Source organism: Zootoca vivipara, chromosome 6, assembly GCF_963506605.1.
Source record: "Zootoca vivipara chromosome 6, rZooViv1.1, whole genome shotgun sequence".
Lineage (NCBI taxonomy): Eukaryota > Metazoa > Chordata > Lepidosauria > Squamata > Lacertidae > Zootoca > Zootoca vivipara.
Window position 1 is genome coordinate 88408901 of NC_083281.1, and position 16555 is coordinate 88425455.

At 52.6% G+C, this 16555-nt stretch overlaps 1 protein-coding gene across 5 annotated transcripts in view; it reads left to right on the top strand.

Moving 5' to 3' along the window:
- ECE1 (endothelin converting enzyme 1) overlaps positions 1-16555 on the top strand; it is a 59939-nt gene that overhangs the window by 20690 nt on the left and 22694 nt on the right. For 3 of the 5 annotated variants that reach the window (XM_035117815.2, XM_035117814.2, XM_035117816.2), the window contains exons 2-5: positions 6885-6968; positions 14057-14198; positions 15061-15264; positions 16348-16472. In XM_035117815.2, coding sequence (XP_034973706.2) covers positions 6885-6968; positions 14057-14198; positions 15061-15264; positions 16348-16472 — 555 coding nt within the window. Of the gene's footprint in view, positions 1-5794; positions 6303-6331; positions 6969-14056; positions 14199-15060; positions 15265-16347; positions 16473-16555 lie in introns of those variants that run through there. The other 2 variants (XM_035117813.2, XM_060276294.1) reach the window with 2 other exon arrangements.

The window sequence follows — 16555 nt, forward strand, 5'->3', positions numbered from 1 at the left end:
TCAGCTCCACCTCTTAACCAGCCGAGCTATCCGGTTGTGGTGGAGTCCCAGAATCCTCAGATGTTGCTACTGGCACCTACTACTGTATTTTTTATTTTGCAAAAAACAAACAACACCACAATGTTTCCAGGTCCAGCTGCTGGAGAATGTGTGTGCTTCTGGCTTGTGTTGAGGTTTGGAAGCTCGACATCTGCTTCCACTTATGCCTGTTCTTCTGCGTGACACTGTCAGATTCCCTGGACGGGAGGCTGTGTTGACTCGTTCTGTAATTGGCATTTTCAGATCCAATATCCGAAATGTGCTCATTTTGTTGTCATGCTGTGTGTGTGTGTGTGAGAGAGAGAGAGAGAGTGACTTGCTAGCGCGCGCACACACACACACACACACAAGGAAGATGTTTTTGATTGCTATGGGAGTGGCAGAGAAGTAGGAAAGGGGGAAATAACTTGAGACAGGGAGCGGTGATTTCCTCCTTTAAATAAAATAAAATAAAAATTGTGCTGCAATCTGGAGCAAATCATTTCCTCCTCAGGAAGGATCGAATAACAAAGCGAAACTGGAGTTTCTGTGGGTTTCACCCCATGGGGAAGCATGTAGCATCTTTTTTAAAGCTGTCTGGGTAGGGCGGGAGACTGCTGCTTGTGGGCTTCCCCCACCCAGGGCATCTGGTTAGCCATTGTGAGAACAGGAGGCTGGATTAGATGGGCCCCATTTGGCCTGATCCAAGCGGTTCCTTCTTATGTTATTGACTGTGAAGGAACTGGCTTCAGAGTGGCTGAAAGGTTTTGAAAAAGATCAATAGAAAAGCTCTCCCTACCTGGACTTTAAGAAAAGGGGTTTGGGGTTTGGGGGCTTTGCAGAAAGAAAGTGGAGAGTACCAGGTTGGAAGGATGCCTCTGTGCTTCATACATTTCAAGCACATTTTCTCTCCCTTCCCTGGAAGAGGGAACTGTAGTTTGCCCCTTGCAGAGCTGCAATTTCCAGCACCTTTAACAAACTACAGTGCCCAGGATTCTTGAGGGCTGGGGATTGTATGTATGGTGCGTTGGCAAGTCAGCATGTTTTCATAAGCACACTTTAATAAGTTCCACAGTTTTAACTATGCGCTGTGTGACAAAGGGCTTTTAGCTGTGCTGAATCTTCCCACATTCAGCTTCATTGAATGTCCACAAGTTCTAGTGTTACGAGGGCAGGAGAAAAAACTTTCTCTGCCTGCTTGCTCTCTTCATGCTGTGCAAATAGTTTTATGAACTTCTGTAAAGCCAAGAACAAGAGTGCCTCTGAAGAGGTGCAGAATTCCCCCATCTCCGAGTCATCCAAATGATGCCTGGGGCCAGAGCCTTCTGGGTCAATGAGCATGGCTTTGAAGCCAGCGTGAGCCTCTGTGTTGAGAAATCGGTCTGTGCGCTTCAATGATCACACAGGTATGGCGTTCAGCAGAATCGGGGGAGCCACTGCAAAAAAGGAAGGTTTTATTTGCTTATTGATTGGGGAATTGGGAAATAGTAACACGAAATGTGCCCCAGTTCTGCAGCCATTCTAAGCATGTTCTCCTCTCTTCGTGGCGTTTTGGCTGAGTAATGCTTGATGAAGACGGGCAACTCCCATTTTGTGTGCGTTCAAGGCACGCGAGATTGCTGACACGCGTGACATTTTTAGCCCCAGAAAGGAGCGGGGTGGGCTTATGCATGCTCCTGTTCATCTTCCCTACCCGCCCACGCTCCTCCTTTGCAGAAGTCCTGGAGGCTGTCATGAATAAAGAGCCAGGACAATTCTGCCTTGGTCAGACCACACTTGGAATACTGTGTCCAGTTCTGGTTGCCACAATTTAAGAAGGATGTTGACCACTTGGAATGTGTGCAGAGGAGGGCAATCAAGGAAACTGAGTCTTATGAGGAACGGTTGAAGGATCTGGGTCTGTTTAACTTCAGCCTGTTAAAGAGGAGAGTGAGAGGAGATATGATAGCCATCTTCAAATGTCTTAAGGGCTGTCACGCGGAAGATGGAGCAAGCTTGTTTTCTCCTGTTCCGGAGGGTAGAGCTGAAACCAACGACTTCAAGTTACAAGAAAGGAGATTCCAAAGGATGAACTTTCTAACAGAGCTGTTGGGGCAGTGAAATGGTCACGGTCTCCCTCAGGAAGTTGTGGGCTTTTCTTCATTGGAGGTTTTTAAGCAGAGATTGGACGGCCACCAGTCATGGATACTCTAGTTGAGATTCCTGCATTGCAAGGGGTTGGACTGGATCACCCTCTGGGTTCCTTCCAATTCTATGATCCTGTGTTCTCTCTGTCCGGGGGGGGGGGGGCTTAATGCATGTTGGCAGGCAGCTGGGGGCAGGATGCACTCCATCAACTCTGGGATGGTGGTGGTGGGGGGTGGAGATCTGGATGGCTCTGTTCTGCATTGGTGTTTTGATCAGCCTCAGAGGCATCCAGTGTTTTTTTTTAAATAGTTTTTATTGTTTAAAATCAGCAGAACAACAAATACACACTTACGTATAAAAAGGAATAATAAGGTGGGGGAGAGGCATCCAGTGTTTTGACGTTGACCAGAAGTGTGGATCCTGCCCAGCAAGGCTGGTGTGGAAGATGGGCCTTCTCTGGGCAGGCAGTGTGGTGGTGTAAACATTCCTAGAGATGTGGCTCATGGTCTTGTTGGCCGACAGGAAGAGGGGAACAAACCTGAAGGTACTTTGGCGAAGGACCATAGCTTAGGTCCTGTGTTTGAGGAAACCCTGGAGAACCGCCGCCAGCTAGCGCAGAGAGAATGCTACCTAGGAAGACCCTGCTGGATCATTCCTGTGGCCCATCTGGTCCAGTATCCTGTCCTCACAGCGGGCAAGCAGATGCCCCAAAGGGAAGCCTGCAAGCAGGATTCGAACACAAGACCAACTATCCTCTCCTGCAGTTTCCAGAAGCTGGTATTCAGAAGCATTGCTGCCTCTGGCTATGGAGGCAGAACAGAGCCATTGACTCCAGTAGCCGTTGGTCGCCCTCTCCCCCCCCCCCAAATAATTTGTCTAATCCTCTTAGAAAGACATCCAAACTGGTGGCCTTTACTGTCTCCTGTGGGAGTGAGTTCCAAAGTTTAATCCGCTGACATTAAGCTTCATTCATACTGAGGTCTGGGTCAGGCTTAGGAAGCTTTCTGTTCAACTCAGAACTTTATTGCAAGCCATGACGACTAGAACAGGCATAGGCAACCTCGGCCCACCAGATGTTTTGGGACTACAACTCCCGTGATCCCTAGCTAACAGGACTAGTGGTCAGGGGTGATGGGAATTGTAGTCCCAAAACATCTGGCAGGCCAAGGTTGCCTATGGCTGGACAAGGAATCTTCCTTTTTAAGGGAAGGGCCATAGCTCAGGGGCGGTGCCCCCTGTTTTGCATACAGAAGGTCCCTAGTTCAACCCCCCACAACTGCATTACCAGGTAGGGTTGGGAGAAGACTCCCTCCCTGAAGGTCCCGGAGAGCCTCTGCCTGTCAGTGCAGACAGTACTGAGCTAGGTGGATCTACACCCTTAACAAGCTACAGTAGTCATTGGGGATTGAACTTGGATCCTTCTGCATGCCAAGCAGGTGTTCCAACCCTGGGTCCTTCAAGGTTTGCCTTCCCCACCAGCTTCCCTGGTGCTTGACCATGCAGGGGGGGGGCCTGGCGCAGTCCCATCTACACCAATGGACCTTGCTTCCACCCCCACCCAACCTTGAGAGAGCCCTTGGTCCAGGTAGCCTCCCCCTCCCAGCCCAGAGATGAGACCCATGCTCTGAACTTTGCTGCCGCCAGAGGCCTGAGTCAGCAGCCGGCAGGCTTCCAGGCCTCCCAGTTGGAGAGTGGCTTTGTTTGGGATATCTTATGCCTCCGGCGCCACGCGAGGAATCCAGCAGAGTCCCCTAAGTTCATCAGCAGGAGGAAGGGTTGCCAAAGACAACACCCCCAGTTGGGTGAGGACTGAGGAGGCGTGGGAGCCTGTGCGTGCACCGCAGAACTCGCTCCCGCAGGAGGCACGGGTGGCTGCCAGCCTGGGTTGCTTGAAAAAGAGGATGAGACACATTCATGGAGAGAGGAGAAGGCGCCCTATGGCTGCTACCCACAATGGCTGGGCTTCTCAATGGCTCTTGCAGGAAACGGCAGGAAGGGATCCGGCTCTTGCGTTCAAATTCTGCTTGAGGGTTTCCCATTGGGGCATCCGGTCGGCCACTGTGAGAACAGGGCGCTGGACTAGTTTGGCCCTTGGCCTGATCCAGCTGCAGGTTGTTTTTATTTTCTTGGATTCATGTACGTGCGCATGAGCGCACTCATGCAGGAGAGAGGAGGCTGTCAGTCCTGTGGTTCTGGGTGCCTAATGTGGCGCTGCCTCTGCAGAAGCTGGCTGCCACTTTCCTTCGACCAGTAGCCCTTTGTCATCTTGGAGAGGCGTCAGGGCAGGGGACGGGGTGGGGTGGGGAAATAGTCAGATGGGGACAAGACTGGTGGGAGGCTCCTCTTAGCCAAAAGAGGTGGTGGACTCTGCATTCCTTGGAGGTTTTCAAGCAGTGGTTGGAGGGCCACCTGTCATTGCTGCTTTAGTTGAGATTCCCACATTGCAGGGGGTTGGGCTAGATGGCCCTGGGGGGACCCTTCCAACTCTATGGTTCTATGACCCCTTGCCCTGCCTGCCCCTAATGCCCCTTTAAAATCCCTTTAAGCTGGTGGCTCATGGGGAGATGGCCTTTCAGATAACCCACAATAACCCCCCTTTCCATTGAGGGAGATGTGTTTGTGGCTTCTGTAGCTCAGAAGGAAAATGGAGATCTGTGGGAACTGGGCGGGGGAATGCAGGGAACCTGGGATCTGTTTCCTTGGCACCTCTGGAGCAGCAGGCCCCCCCAGAGAGCGGCAACCCATGCCAGCCCCAGGCGCCACAAGGAGCAGGAAACAGGAAAGAGGCAGATAAGCCCTCTTGGATGGGAGCCGAGAGAGAGAGAATGGCCCAAGAAAGGCGGTGAGGCGGTGCAGAGTCCCACTCGCTGTGTTTTACAGAGAGGTTTAAGAACATGAGAAATATCTCCTTATATTTGGCCAGTGGTCTGCAGAGTCCAGCATCCTGTTCTCACAGGGGCATGTGGGAAACCAAACAGGATTTGAATACAAGAGCAGCCCCCTCTTCCCCTGCACTTTCTAGCAAATGGGATGCAGAAGCATTGCTGCCTCCATGGAGGCAGAGCATAGCAATTTGCCTAAAGCCATCCAAGTAGGTGGCCGGTCACTTCCTCCGGTGGGAGGGAGTTCCACAGGTTAACTCTGTGTTGCGTGGAGAAGTAAGAAGACTTTCCCAAGGAAAAGAGAAATGATAGGGGGGGAAACAAGAGTATAGAGTTGAAAGGGGTCATCTAATCCAGGCATCCCCAAACTTCGGCTCTCCAGATGTTTTGGACTACAATTCCCATCATCCCTGGCCACTGGTCCTGTTAGCTAGGGATCATGGGAGTTGTAGGCCAAAACATCTGGAGGGCCGCAGTTTGGGGATGCCTGATCTGATCCAACCCCCTGCAATGGAGGAATCACAGCTCAAGGATCCCAGGTAGAGAGAAATCCAGAGAGCTGCTTCCAGTCAGTGTAGGCAATACTGAACTTTATGGAACAATTCTCCTGCCTCTTTGCAAATCAGTTTCTTATATCCCTATTTAGATTATTCCTTTATTCAGAATCATGAGGACTAGATTCTCTCTTTTAGTGGAAGAGGGTAGGGACGGGGTCCCCTGCCTGAAACACCCCCCAGAAAGCTGCTGCCGGCCAGTGTAGACAATCTTGCTCAGCCAAAGGCTCCGTAAGGGTCTGCTCTTCGGTAGGAATGACATTGGACGTTGGATGTGGCCCTAAGCCTCAGGATTGGATGGCTTCAAAAGAAGATGGGCAAATTTGTGGAGAAGGATCCACAAACCTGTGGCTATTAGCCACAAGTGGCTCTGCCCTGCCTCCGTGACTGGAGGCAGAAATGCTTCTCAATTCCAGATGCTGGAGAGTTAACTCTTGTGCTCGGGTCCTGCTTCGGGGCTCCTCTTAATGGGCATCTGTTGCCCTTCCACTCTTACGTTCTCCTGATGAGCCCTGGGCGGGCCAGGAGAAAAACCAGGAAAAGCGTCCTGTCTCTTTCTCGCCTGGTGACCTCCCCCTTTGCTGAGGGTGGCGGGCAGGTGACGAGTGGTGTAGAGTCCGGCCACCGCCGGCAGCCCAGGACGTTCCTGCTGAGGAATGTGGCTCGGTTTCCTGTTTTCCGCCGCCTGTGCCAGTCCTTCTGTTTGGAAAAGTCCCTTAACGTTCGTGGCGGTGGAGCAGGAAGGATCAGTGGCGGCCGGGGGGTGGTGGTGGTGACAGGGGGAAAGACCTTCGGTGGTTTGAAAAGGAGGGTTTACTTCAGGCTAAGGAGAGGGTTGCATAAGCTTGCTGCCCCCCCCCTCCGCTGGGTGGAGGGGGGGTGCAGTGGGCGGGCTGGCTGGCTTCTGTGCTTCCTTGTGTTATAATTGCTCAGTAAAGTTAGATTTCCAGGCGGCGCAAGAAGCTCACATCCTGGTGCAGCAGATGCCCTGCACGACGGTGCTAGCAGGCCTCGTCTCTGCTGCCTGGGTGCCTCCCCCCTCCCTGGCTTCCCATGGGAGGAGGAAGCTACAGGGGATTTGGCGTCAGCAGCCCTGACATGGGTCCAATCCTGCAGGATAATCAGATAGGGCTTGGGCGGGTGGTCTTCGTACGTTCAGCATGGCCGCATGCTGCATGGGACAGAGCCTCACCCCCACCTCGGGGTTGAGCTGACCACTTCAGTGTCCCCTGTGGGCACGCTCTCGCGAGCAGCCGGTGGCATGGAGGCACTCAGGGATTCTGTTCTGCATTTGGCCTTGCAGTTGTCCACCTACAAGAGAGCCACCCTGGATGAGGAGGAGCTGGTGGACTCCATGGAGGGAGAGGTCTACCCCAACGGGATCCAGGTAAGAGCTGCTTGGTTGTACGTGGAGGTGGGGCACAAGGTGCATTTGCATGCTGGAGACTCCTCGGTGGCTTCACCTGTTGGTTGCCTGCCTGGGGCCAGGAGCTTTCTCCCTTTTAACCTGATGCTGTGCCTGCTCTTGAGGGCGGGTGGGAAAAGCATGGTCTGCATTGGGGAGTGGGCTCCCTTCCAAGCCGACTGCAGTGCGTCTGATCTCCCTCTGGGAGACCCCTCCGCCCTCCTTGGATGCTTTCTGGGGGGCAGATGGGCCTCTGCTCTTAGAGGAGCTAGAACTTAGTCCTGGGTGGGTGGGTGTGCAAACGTCTCTTTGCAAGAAGAGGACAGGAAAGGGGTTCCTGTCTTAACCTAACAAGACCCTGCTGGGTTTTCTGTCCTCAAATACAGACGTTTGGTTCTTCTCTTCTAATCTGGCGCCATCCTGTCCAGTTCATACTCCAATCTGGCGCTGACTGCATGAGGACTAGCTGCTTGGGCTGTAGGCAAAAGGCAGCCGCTTCCTCTGATCAGCTTTGTGGCTCAGGAAAGAGCAACAGGCGACCTGTTGATTTTGAGGCATCTCTGCCGTCTTTTATAGGAGATTCTGTGAGAAGCTGCAGCCCAAATTATGGACCCTAATTGGAGCTTTATAGGTGCACCCCAAATCGAGGATAGCCAATGTGGTGCTCCCATCATTGCTGACCTTTGGCCATGCTGACTGCTGTGACTGGTGGAAGTTGGAGTCCCACCAGTCACCCCTGCCCTGATCCCAGTGCGATAAATTCAGGACTCTCTATTTGCAGGCTATACTGTGGCTCTGCAGCCTTTACTGTGACACTGTCCTGTCTTCTAGAGCAGTTGTTTCCCAAACTTGGGTCTCCAGCAGTTTTTGAACTACAACTCCCATCATCCCTCGCTAGCAGGACCAGTGGTCAGGAATGATGGGAACTGTAGTCCAAAGAACAGCTGGAGACCCAAGTTTGGGAAACCCTGGACTAGAGGCAGGTTCTTAATTTGAAATTAAAACACAGAAGCTCCTCGCAGCACCTGCTGGCTCTGTATATAACACGGTGCCTCCAAACAGAATCATAGAGTTGGAAGGGATCCCCCCCCAAGGGTCATCCAGTCCAACCCCCTGCAATGCAGGAATCACATTAAAAAATCCCTGCCAGGTGGGCCTCCAACCTCAACCCCTTGCACAGCTGCTGGTGGCTAATGACTTGCCTATTGGCCACTGAACCCCTCACCAGTGACCACCTTTTGGGGACGGGCTCCCACGTCGGGGTGTGCACTAAGCCAGCCCCTCTCTATTCCCCAAAACAATCCCATTAAGCAGGTGCTTGGTGATGAATGTCTTCCTGACCTAGAGGAGACGCAGCCTGGTTGTAGCATCTGTGAATAATTATTCACAGCTGCTTCTGAAGAAGGGAGACGGGGGACGGCGATGAGGTGATGGTCCTTGGATAGGGCAAGGAAGGTCCAGGAGGACCTGAGGTGGGGGTAGGGAGACGAAATCACCCCCGCCTGCCATTCTCTATCCTTCCAGAAGGAAGGGGTTTGCTTCTCCCCGGTGGAGGCTCATGATGGAAGGTTGTGCTCCAGCTCCTGAGCACCTATATGACTTCAGAGCAGCAAGTCCCAAGTGCACAGCCCTTCTGTGTCTCCCCGCCACCCCACCCCACCCCACCCACCGTTGGAACATCCTTAATTCTCAAGATTTCGACTTAAGGGGGGAGGTTCTATGTTTCTAATCTCGGTTTGGCGCAGGGTTTCTTGGGTTCTGTCTAAACCACTCTGAAATCCCCAGAACATTGGAATCTGCCTTACACTGAGTGGCCCATCTAGCTCAATATTGTCTGCACTGACTGGCAACAGCAGCTCTCCAGGCTTTCAGATCGAAGTCTCGTGTACCGGGAAACTGAACCCGAGACCTTCTGCATGCAGAGCAGATGCTCTGCCCTCCGAGCTTTGGCCCTTCCCCATGTGGGAAGCTGCTTTTATGCAGAGTTAGGCCACTGGTGCATCTAGCTCAGTGTTGCTTGCACTGGTTGGCAGCGGCTCTCCAGAGTTCCAGGCCAGGGTTTGAAGATGCTGCCTGGAGCCGGATCCTGGGGCCTTCTGCATGCAAGGCAGTTACTCAGCCATCAAGCTACGGTGGCCTTTCCCCAAAGATTTCCTGCCCACCCCAGTTCCTTGAGGGCAGAGAAGGCTGCCATGTGTCCTTTGGATAAGTCTGCCACTGTCTCTGGCACAAGTTACAGTTCCTTCCTATGCAAGCATTCCTGGGACACCTTGAATTGTTGGACCGTGAGCCTGCATGGATTTTTGCCAGGCAGGAAGTAGAAGAGAGTTGGAGATCATAGGGCAAGGGTATGTGCTGTTTTTTGTTATGTTGAGGTACTTTTTACTGAATTTTATCCATGCAACCCAAAGAACAGAAGAGAATTTCATGGGCTGAAATAACGTAGGGCAAACGAAACTGATCTTTTAGTATCTTGCTCAAGGCATCGCCAGTGACAGAGACCCCTGGAGCGGGGAGGGAGGAGAATCAGATGGAGATGGTTTGCAATGCAGGAAGACTTTAGACTGAATCAGACCCACTGTGGTCAGCACTGACCGGCAGCAGGCAGCTTTTCCCAGTGCTACCAGGAGATGCTGCCAGTGGGGATTAAATCTGGGGCCTTCTACATCCCAAACAGGGACTCCGCCAAAGAGGGATGGTCCTTCCTGAGTCTTCCTCCTGATCCTGTTCACCATCACTGTATATTCCTTTTGTTTTTCCTCTCCCTCCGGGCCCCCACTTTCTTCCCCTCCCCTCCCCTTCGCTTGAAAAACTTGTTCTGGGCTGAGGTTTATTTATTTTTGCCTGTCCCAGCCCCCTCTTTGAAACCAAATCTTTATCCCTTGGGGAAGAAAGAAGAAAATACTCAACTCCCCTCTTTGTTCTCCATCAAGCAAATCTTCAAGAACAACAGCAACTACCCCAAACCCTCCCCAGCTCCTTTTGGAAGTCAGGTGGGGAGTGGTAGGGCCAGAAACCTGCTCAGGTGTGTTTGCATGACTAAGGCTGACCTCTGCGCTACTTCTGCCGCTGGGATGGTTTCAAAACCCTCTTTTTTAATTACTATATTTATACCCCTTGTCTCGGTATCTTGCAAATGACGCAATACAGCGGCACTTAAAATCACAACAGTCATTAAACAATTTTTTTAAATGACCTGGAAAAATAAAGCACTAAATACCCAAGGAAGGACCCAAGTGGCGCTGTGGTTAAACCACTGAGCCTAGGGCTTGCTGATCAGAAGGTCGGCGGTTCGAATCCCTGTGACGGGGTGAGCTCCCGTTGCTTAGTCCCAGCTCCTGCCAACCTAGCAGTTTGAAAGCACATCAAAATGCAAGTAGATAAATAGGAACCGCTACAGCGGGAAGGTAAACGGCGTTTCCATGTGCTGCTCTGGTTTCCCAAAAGTGGCTTTGTCATGCTGGCCACATGACCTGGAAGCTGTACGCTGGCCAATAATGTGAGATGAGCGCGCAACCCCAGAGTCGGTCACGACTGGACCTAATGGTCAGGGGTCCCTTTACCTTTACCTTTACCCAAGGAAGGAGAAACTCAAAAGTGATGAGAAGAAGCATGGATTAAAAGTGAAGGATCCAGGCATGAGCCCAAAAACCAGAAGGATAAAGGTGGGTTGGGCTTCTGGAGAAGCCAGCCAAGATCCATGTATCAGCAAGCAGAAATCCTCACAGCTCTGCTGACACAGAGGCACGAGGAGCCACCTGAACATAAGAAGTGTCTGCTAGTCACAGCACTGTAGAGTTGGAAGGGAACCCCAAGGGTCCTCTAGTCCAACCCCTGCCATGCAGCCTTCTAGTCTCGCAGTGCCCCAATGGGAAACCCACAAGAACGACCTAAGTCACCAGCAACTGGGATTTAGATGCCTCTGGCAGTGCCAACAGAGCAGAGCCGCCGAGGCCAGCAGCTATCAGTAGCCTCAACCTCCATGAATTTGTCCAACCCTCTTTTAAAGCCATCTAGGTTGGCGGCCATTGCTGCCTCCTCTATGTGAGGGAGTCTCACAGTTTTAACTGTTCTGGGGGGCTTTCTTTTATCGGTTCTTAATCTTCCGACATTCAACTTAAATCGGACATCTGTGAATTCTAGCATTATGAAAAAGGGAGAAATAACTCTCCTCTATCCGCCGAGCATCATTCTTGGCAGCTAGAATGTTGCCAGAGCTTCTGTGATGTCACAGCAGCCCCAGCCAGTGGCAGGGGCCCATCTTAGGTAACAACCAGTTGTTGTTGTTTTTGCAGCGCTTTTAAGCATGCTCTCATTCCTGAAAGAAACGGGAGATTTAGGAACGAGGCTGATCCACTGAGGAAGCTTGGTCCTCCCCTTCCCGTCACGCCGGGTTGTTTGGAGGTGCTGAGGCCTTTCGCTCATTTGGCTTGTCTTCCTGGACACTTCGAAGGCGAAACTGCCTGGCTCCTGTCACTGTTCTCATTAAAGAACTTTCAAAATTAAAAAAACAACAGCAAAACGTTCTCTTGTCTCTATTGTGCGTTCTGCAGCAAAGGAGAACAGCAATGCACGGGGATAGCTCCAGGATGCCACAGCCCTTGACACACTTCCCTTTCTTCAGTTGGGAAAAGGGCTGCCTGCAGAACACGCCCTGTCTGGCAGGTGGGCACCTTTGCTGTCAAAGGGGGAGTGATCTTGCACCCGCCTCGTTGAGCTGAAGAAGCTGCGCTCCCAGTGCTTGTTGGCTAGGTGCACCCCTCTCTGCACGAACCTGCCATGGGGCTGGCGTGTCTCCTTGGCCCAGAGAAAGCTGACTGCAGCTGAGGCAGACCAGATGTTCTCCAGACTTACTGCTCTGTTGACGTGGGATTTTGTGGGGATGAGCTCCTTGCCGTCAGGGGCTCCTGGATGGATGTCCCTGAGAAGAGCCCTCAGCTGGATCAGCCCCAAAGTGGGGCGCACCTAGCCCAGCATCCTCTTCTCCCAGTGGCCAACCAGATGCCCCAGTGGGGAAGCCCCACAAGCAGGGTCTGAACAACTCTCCCCTCCTGGAGTCTCCAGTAACTAGGATTAAGAAGCATCACTTCCTCTGATAGCAGCTGCAGAGCATGCCTGCCATGGCTAGTAGCCATCAAGAGCTCTCTTTTGGTCTGCCTCCTGTGGGAGGGAGTTCCGCAGTTTAACTGTGCACTGCATTGAGAGGTCATTTCTTTTATCTGCCCTAAATCTCCCACCATTATTGAATGTCAACGAGTTCTAGTGTTACGAGAGAGCGAGAGAAACTCCCCCACCCAATTTCCCCATGCCAGGCATAATTATATATACATCTTTTAGGACATCTCTTACTCTCCTTTTCTCTGAGCTGAAAAGCTCTGTGGTGGCTGTGGTTCATACTGCTTGTCTGCCTGCCTTCATCCTGGCAGCAATTCTTGGAGATTTGATCTTGGTGGTGATATTGGGGTTCCTTTGCTGCAGTTGTTAATACCCCCCCCATTTCACGGGTACATGAAGATGTGCAAGTGTGGAGTCCCGTGCTATAACCCAGGGGCTGATATTTCTCGGCTTTGCTCCTCATCCTAAAAGGGGGACACCCCAGAGGCCATGCAGTCTGACCCCTCCCCCCCAAAAGCTGGGATCAGCACTGCCTGCTCCACTCCACCGCTGTCCTGTGTGAACCCAGGCCACAGCATCCTGTGCTGCAGAAACTCTGCCTGCTGCAGGACAGCGGGCTTTAGGTGACTCAAGTGAGTGAGCCAAACCACATTGTCTCGACAGCACATGAACATGCTCCTCGGGGTCATTCCTCTTTGGGGAGCAGGGGCATTGACCCTCAATTCAACAGCTCTTTTAGATCCAGAAGCCTTGTCCCTAGATCTCTCCTCTGCCCTTCCTTTCACCATCCTTTTGGAGTTCTGTGCTGCCCCAAAGATGTGGAGATTGTTCCTGACTCTTGCAGGCCAACTGACATAAATGGACTCTCCTCCCTGGGAAGATTTTAAGCAGAGGTTGGGAACCTTGGGGGGGTCCCATCCAACTCTGTGATGTGGGGGGGGGGAGAGAGAAAGATGTAACTCATACAATCCCTCCTCACAGTCAAGTGGTGGAACCCGCTTACCATTCTTTTCGGGGGGGGGGAACCTCTTGGGCTGACTTGACACATGACTCCTCCAAGAAGGCGTTGCTGACCAATCCGATGACTCCAGACAGCAACTCCTACAAGAACCCGACTACCATTGGCTAGAAATGGGGTGGGGGCGGGCAACATCTGCTTTGCTGGGTTGCCTGGCTTGGCAGCTCAGTCCCAGCTCTGAGATGCAGCCAGCAACCCCAAACTCCCCCCTCCTTGCTTTGTGCTTCTGGGTCTGCAGCCGCCCAACCCTTGGTGTCTGCTTTTTCTCATTGTCTCTCCCTGCCTGGATGGCTGAGGGCCTTCCTATTTGTTCTCCATCGAGGGCAGGTTGAGGAAGTTATAACCGGTGACCCCTCCTTCTCCCCCAATCTCTCATTCATTGAAAGCGGTCAAAGCACCCCCTGTTAGGATTGCTTTACTTGTGATGCCTGCCTTGCAAGAGGGTTGGGCTTGATGACCCTTGGGGACCCCGTCCAATTCTTAGGATTCTGTGACAATCCAGATCCTCTCCAAGGAAGTCTTTCGCCATTCAGGTACACTGCAGGATGTTGCTGGACTACCACTCCCATCGTGCTCCTCCCCCCTGACCGTGGGCCATGGGGGCTGCTGGGAGGTGGACCCTACACACACAACCTCTGGGAGGCAACAGGTTGGCGGAAAGCCGCTCCAAAGCTTGGTGCTGATTGGACATCGGTGGGCGGGTGGGCACCAGCCCAAACTGCACCATCCTGTTTCTTGCGTAGTTAAACTGTGGAACTCCCTCCCACAGGAGGCAGTGATGGGCACCAACTTGGACAGTTAAAAGAGGATTCATGGAGGACAGAGTCGGGTGTTGGATATGTTCATCTGGCATGCAAGGGGAACGGGGATCCAAAGGCTACACACCCATACACACCCCACACTCTGAGGCTTGACTTCCTGACTTCTTCCTCCCCAGGTGAACTTCCGTGGGTCGGGGACCAGCAAAAGCTGCTGGGCTGAGCGGACGCATGTTGAGAAACGCCTCCTGGTGCTGACAGTGACCCTCTTGGCCAGTTTCCTGGCCTGCGTCTTTGTGCTGTTGTTCCAGTTCCGAACCAGTGAGTCCCCCTCCTGGCTTGCACTAAGACTGTACTGCCCCCTGCTGGCGTCATCCGGGTGGTTTTAGACTACACTTCCCAGCAGCCCCTTGCAGCTCTCAGGCCAGTGTAATGGACTTTGGTCTAACAGATGGTATCCAGCCAAGTTCCACTCCTCAGGGTAGAAATTTAAGGCCATGCCTGGAGAAAGCGGCAAGAGAAAAGCTTTTTCTCTCCGTCTCTCACCACTCTAGAACTTGTGGCCATCCAGTGAAGCCGAATGCTGGAAGATTCAGGACAGACAAAGGGAAGTCCTTCTTTATGCAGCACATAGTTAAACTGCGGAACTCCCTGCCACAGGAGGCAGCGATGGATACTAGCTTTAAAGGAGAGGATTGGGTGAATTAATGGAGGAGGAGAGGGCTGTCAATGGCTGCTAGACATGACAGTTGGGGTCAGCAATGCTCCTGACTCCCAGTTCCTGGAAACCACGGGGGGCGGGGTTACTCTTGTGCTCAAATCCTGATTGTGGGTTTCTCATAATGGGCATCTGGTTGGGCTACTGTTAAGAAGAGGAGGATGGCTTGCTGGACCATATTCTTATGACTGGCTGTCTTCATTAATTTCTTGGGGTCTGCCCTGTGTTTCATTTCTATTTGCCTCCCCAGGGTTGCCTAAATGAATGAAAATAGCTCCTAATTCACATGCATTTGAGTTGTGCATGACCGCGCGCACAAACGACTCTTGCGGGGGCAGAATGGGGGTGGAATGGTCCGTAACGGATTCATGCGCAGTGTCTCGGAACGGAAGACCCGTGTAAGCGGGGATTCCCCTGCAAATAATCCTGTGACCTTGACGAGCCCTTGCTGCCCCTTTCCTCCAGGGCTCTGCCTGACGGAGTCCTGCATCTCCGTGACCAGCTCCATCCTGAGCTCGCTGGACCGGACGGTGGACCCCTGCGAGGACTTCTTCAGCTATGCCTGCGGGGGCTGGATCAAGGCCAACCCCATCCCCGACGGCCATTCCCGCTGGGGGACCTTCAACAAACTCTGGGAGCACAACCAGGCCATCCTCAAGCACCTTCTGGGTGAGCCGGCGGAAGGGAGACCCTGAGATGGGAGACCCATCTCTTCCCATGGAATCTGCAAAGGAGAGCCAGGGAAATCTGCAAGGGCTGCCACCTGAGTCTGGCAGAAGCGTGAAACAGCATATTTAGTTTAATTAACGAACTCTAACAGAGTTGATGAAATTGCCTGCATCTTCTGGCTCCATTGAAATAGGTTTCCAGGACACTTATACTGTCTTTATCTCCTGTGCGTTTGCCACCCTGTGCTCCCTTTGGGAGGAAGGATGAGGTTATAAATTGAGTAAGTAAGTAAGTAAGTAATTGATCCTAGAGGTTCCTCCAACCCTCTGGGGCAGACCTGGGGAGACTGTGGGGCACAGGACGTCCTGTTGCACAATTGGAAATCCTTGCACTGGCAGGAGGCCTTGCAGTTTCCATTTTCTTTCCACTTTCTGGGGGTGTTTTGTCCTTTCGGGGGTTCTGGGAGGGAGAGAGTACGGAAAGAAGGAAGCAGGCTGGCTGGCTGGCTTGGAAGGGCGAGGGAGGGACTGAGTGCCATTTGTTTCCCTCTTGTCTGTGCTCCACTGAGCCCCCGCCCAATTCTTGAAGGCAGACAGCAAGTCTTGCTGGTGTGTTGGGAGCTGCATGTGCAAAGGTTAGGTGGATCACTGGTAGAACATAAGCATGGCGTGTGGTCGCTTTCTTTCTCTCTCTCATGCGCTCCTTCATTCTTCATTGAGATGGAGAGTTGGGAGGCGACCCAAATGGTCATCTAGATCAACCCCCTGCAGTGCAGGTATTGCTGCACAGACCAAAGGGGTCACCAGGCCCAGCATTATGTGAACAGCATTGGGGAGATCACAGCAACCTCCCCCTGCCCCCAGCTCCCTTCGAAATCTAGCATTCAGAGGTATACTGTCTCTGGGACTGGAGGCTCCACAACACCATTGCGTTTTCATACGTGTTAATTTTCCCTTTCAACTCTACAGTTGAGATTCTTCATCTTATGCCTGGCAGCGAAAGGGGGTGGGTTGACTGTAGCTTCTCTCTCTCTCTCTCTCTCTCTCTCTCTCTCTCTCTCTCTCTCTCTCTCTCTCTCTCCAGAGAACACCACAGCCCAGGTGTCCAGCGAGGCAGAACGCAAAGTCCAGCGCTACTACCAGTCCTGCATGAACGAGACCAAGATTGAGGAACTGCAGGCCACACCCCTGGTGGACCGCATCAAGAAGGTGAGAGAGCCCAGGGAACACAGGCCAGGAGCCAGGCAGGCAGGCAAAGAGACTGGGCAGAAGAGGAGAGGGCAGCGTTGGGC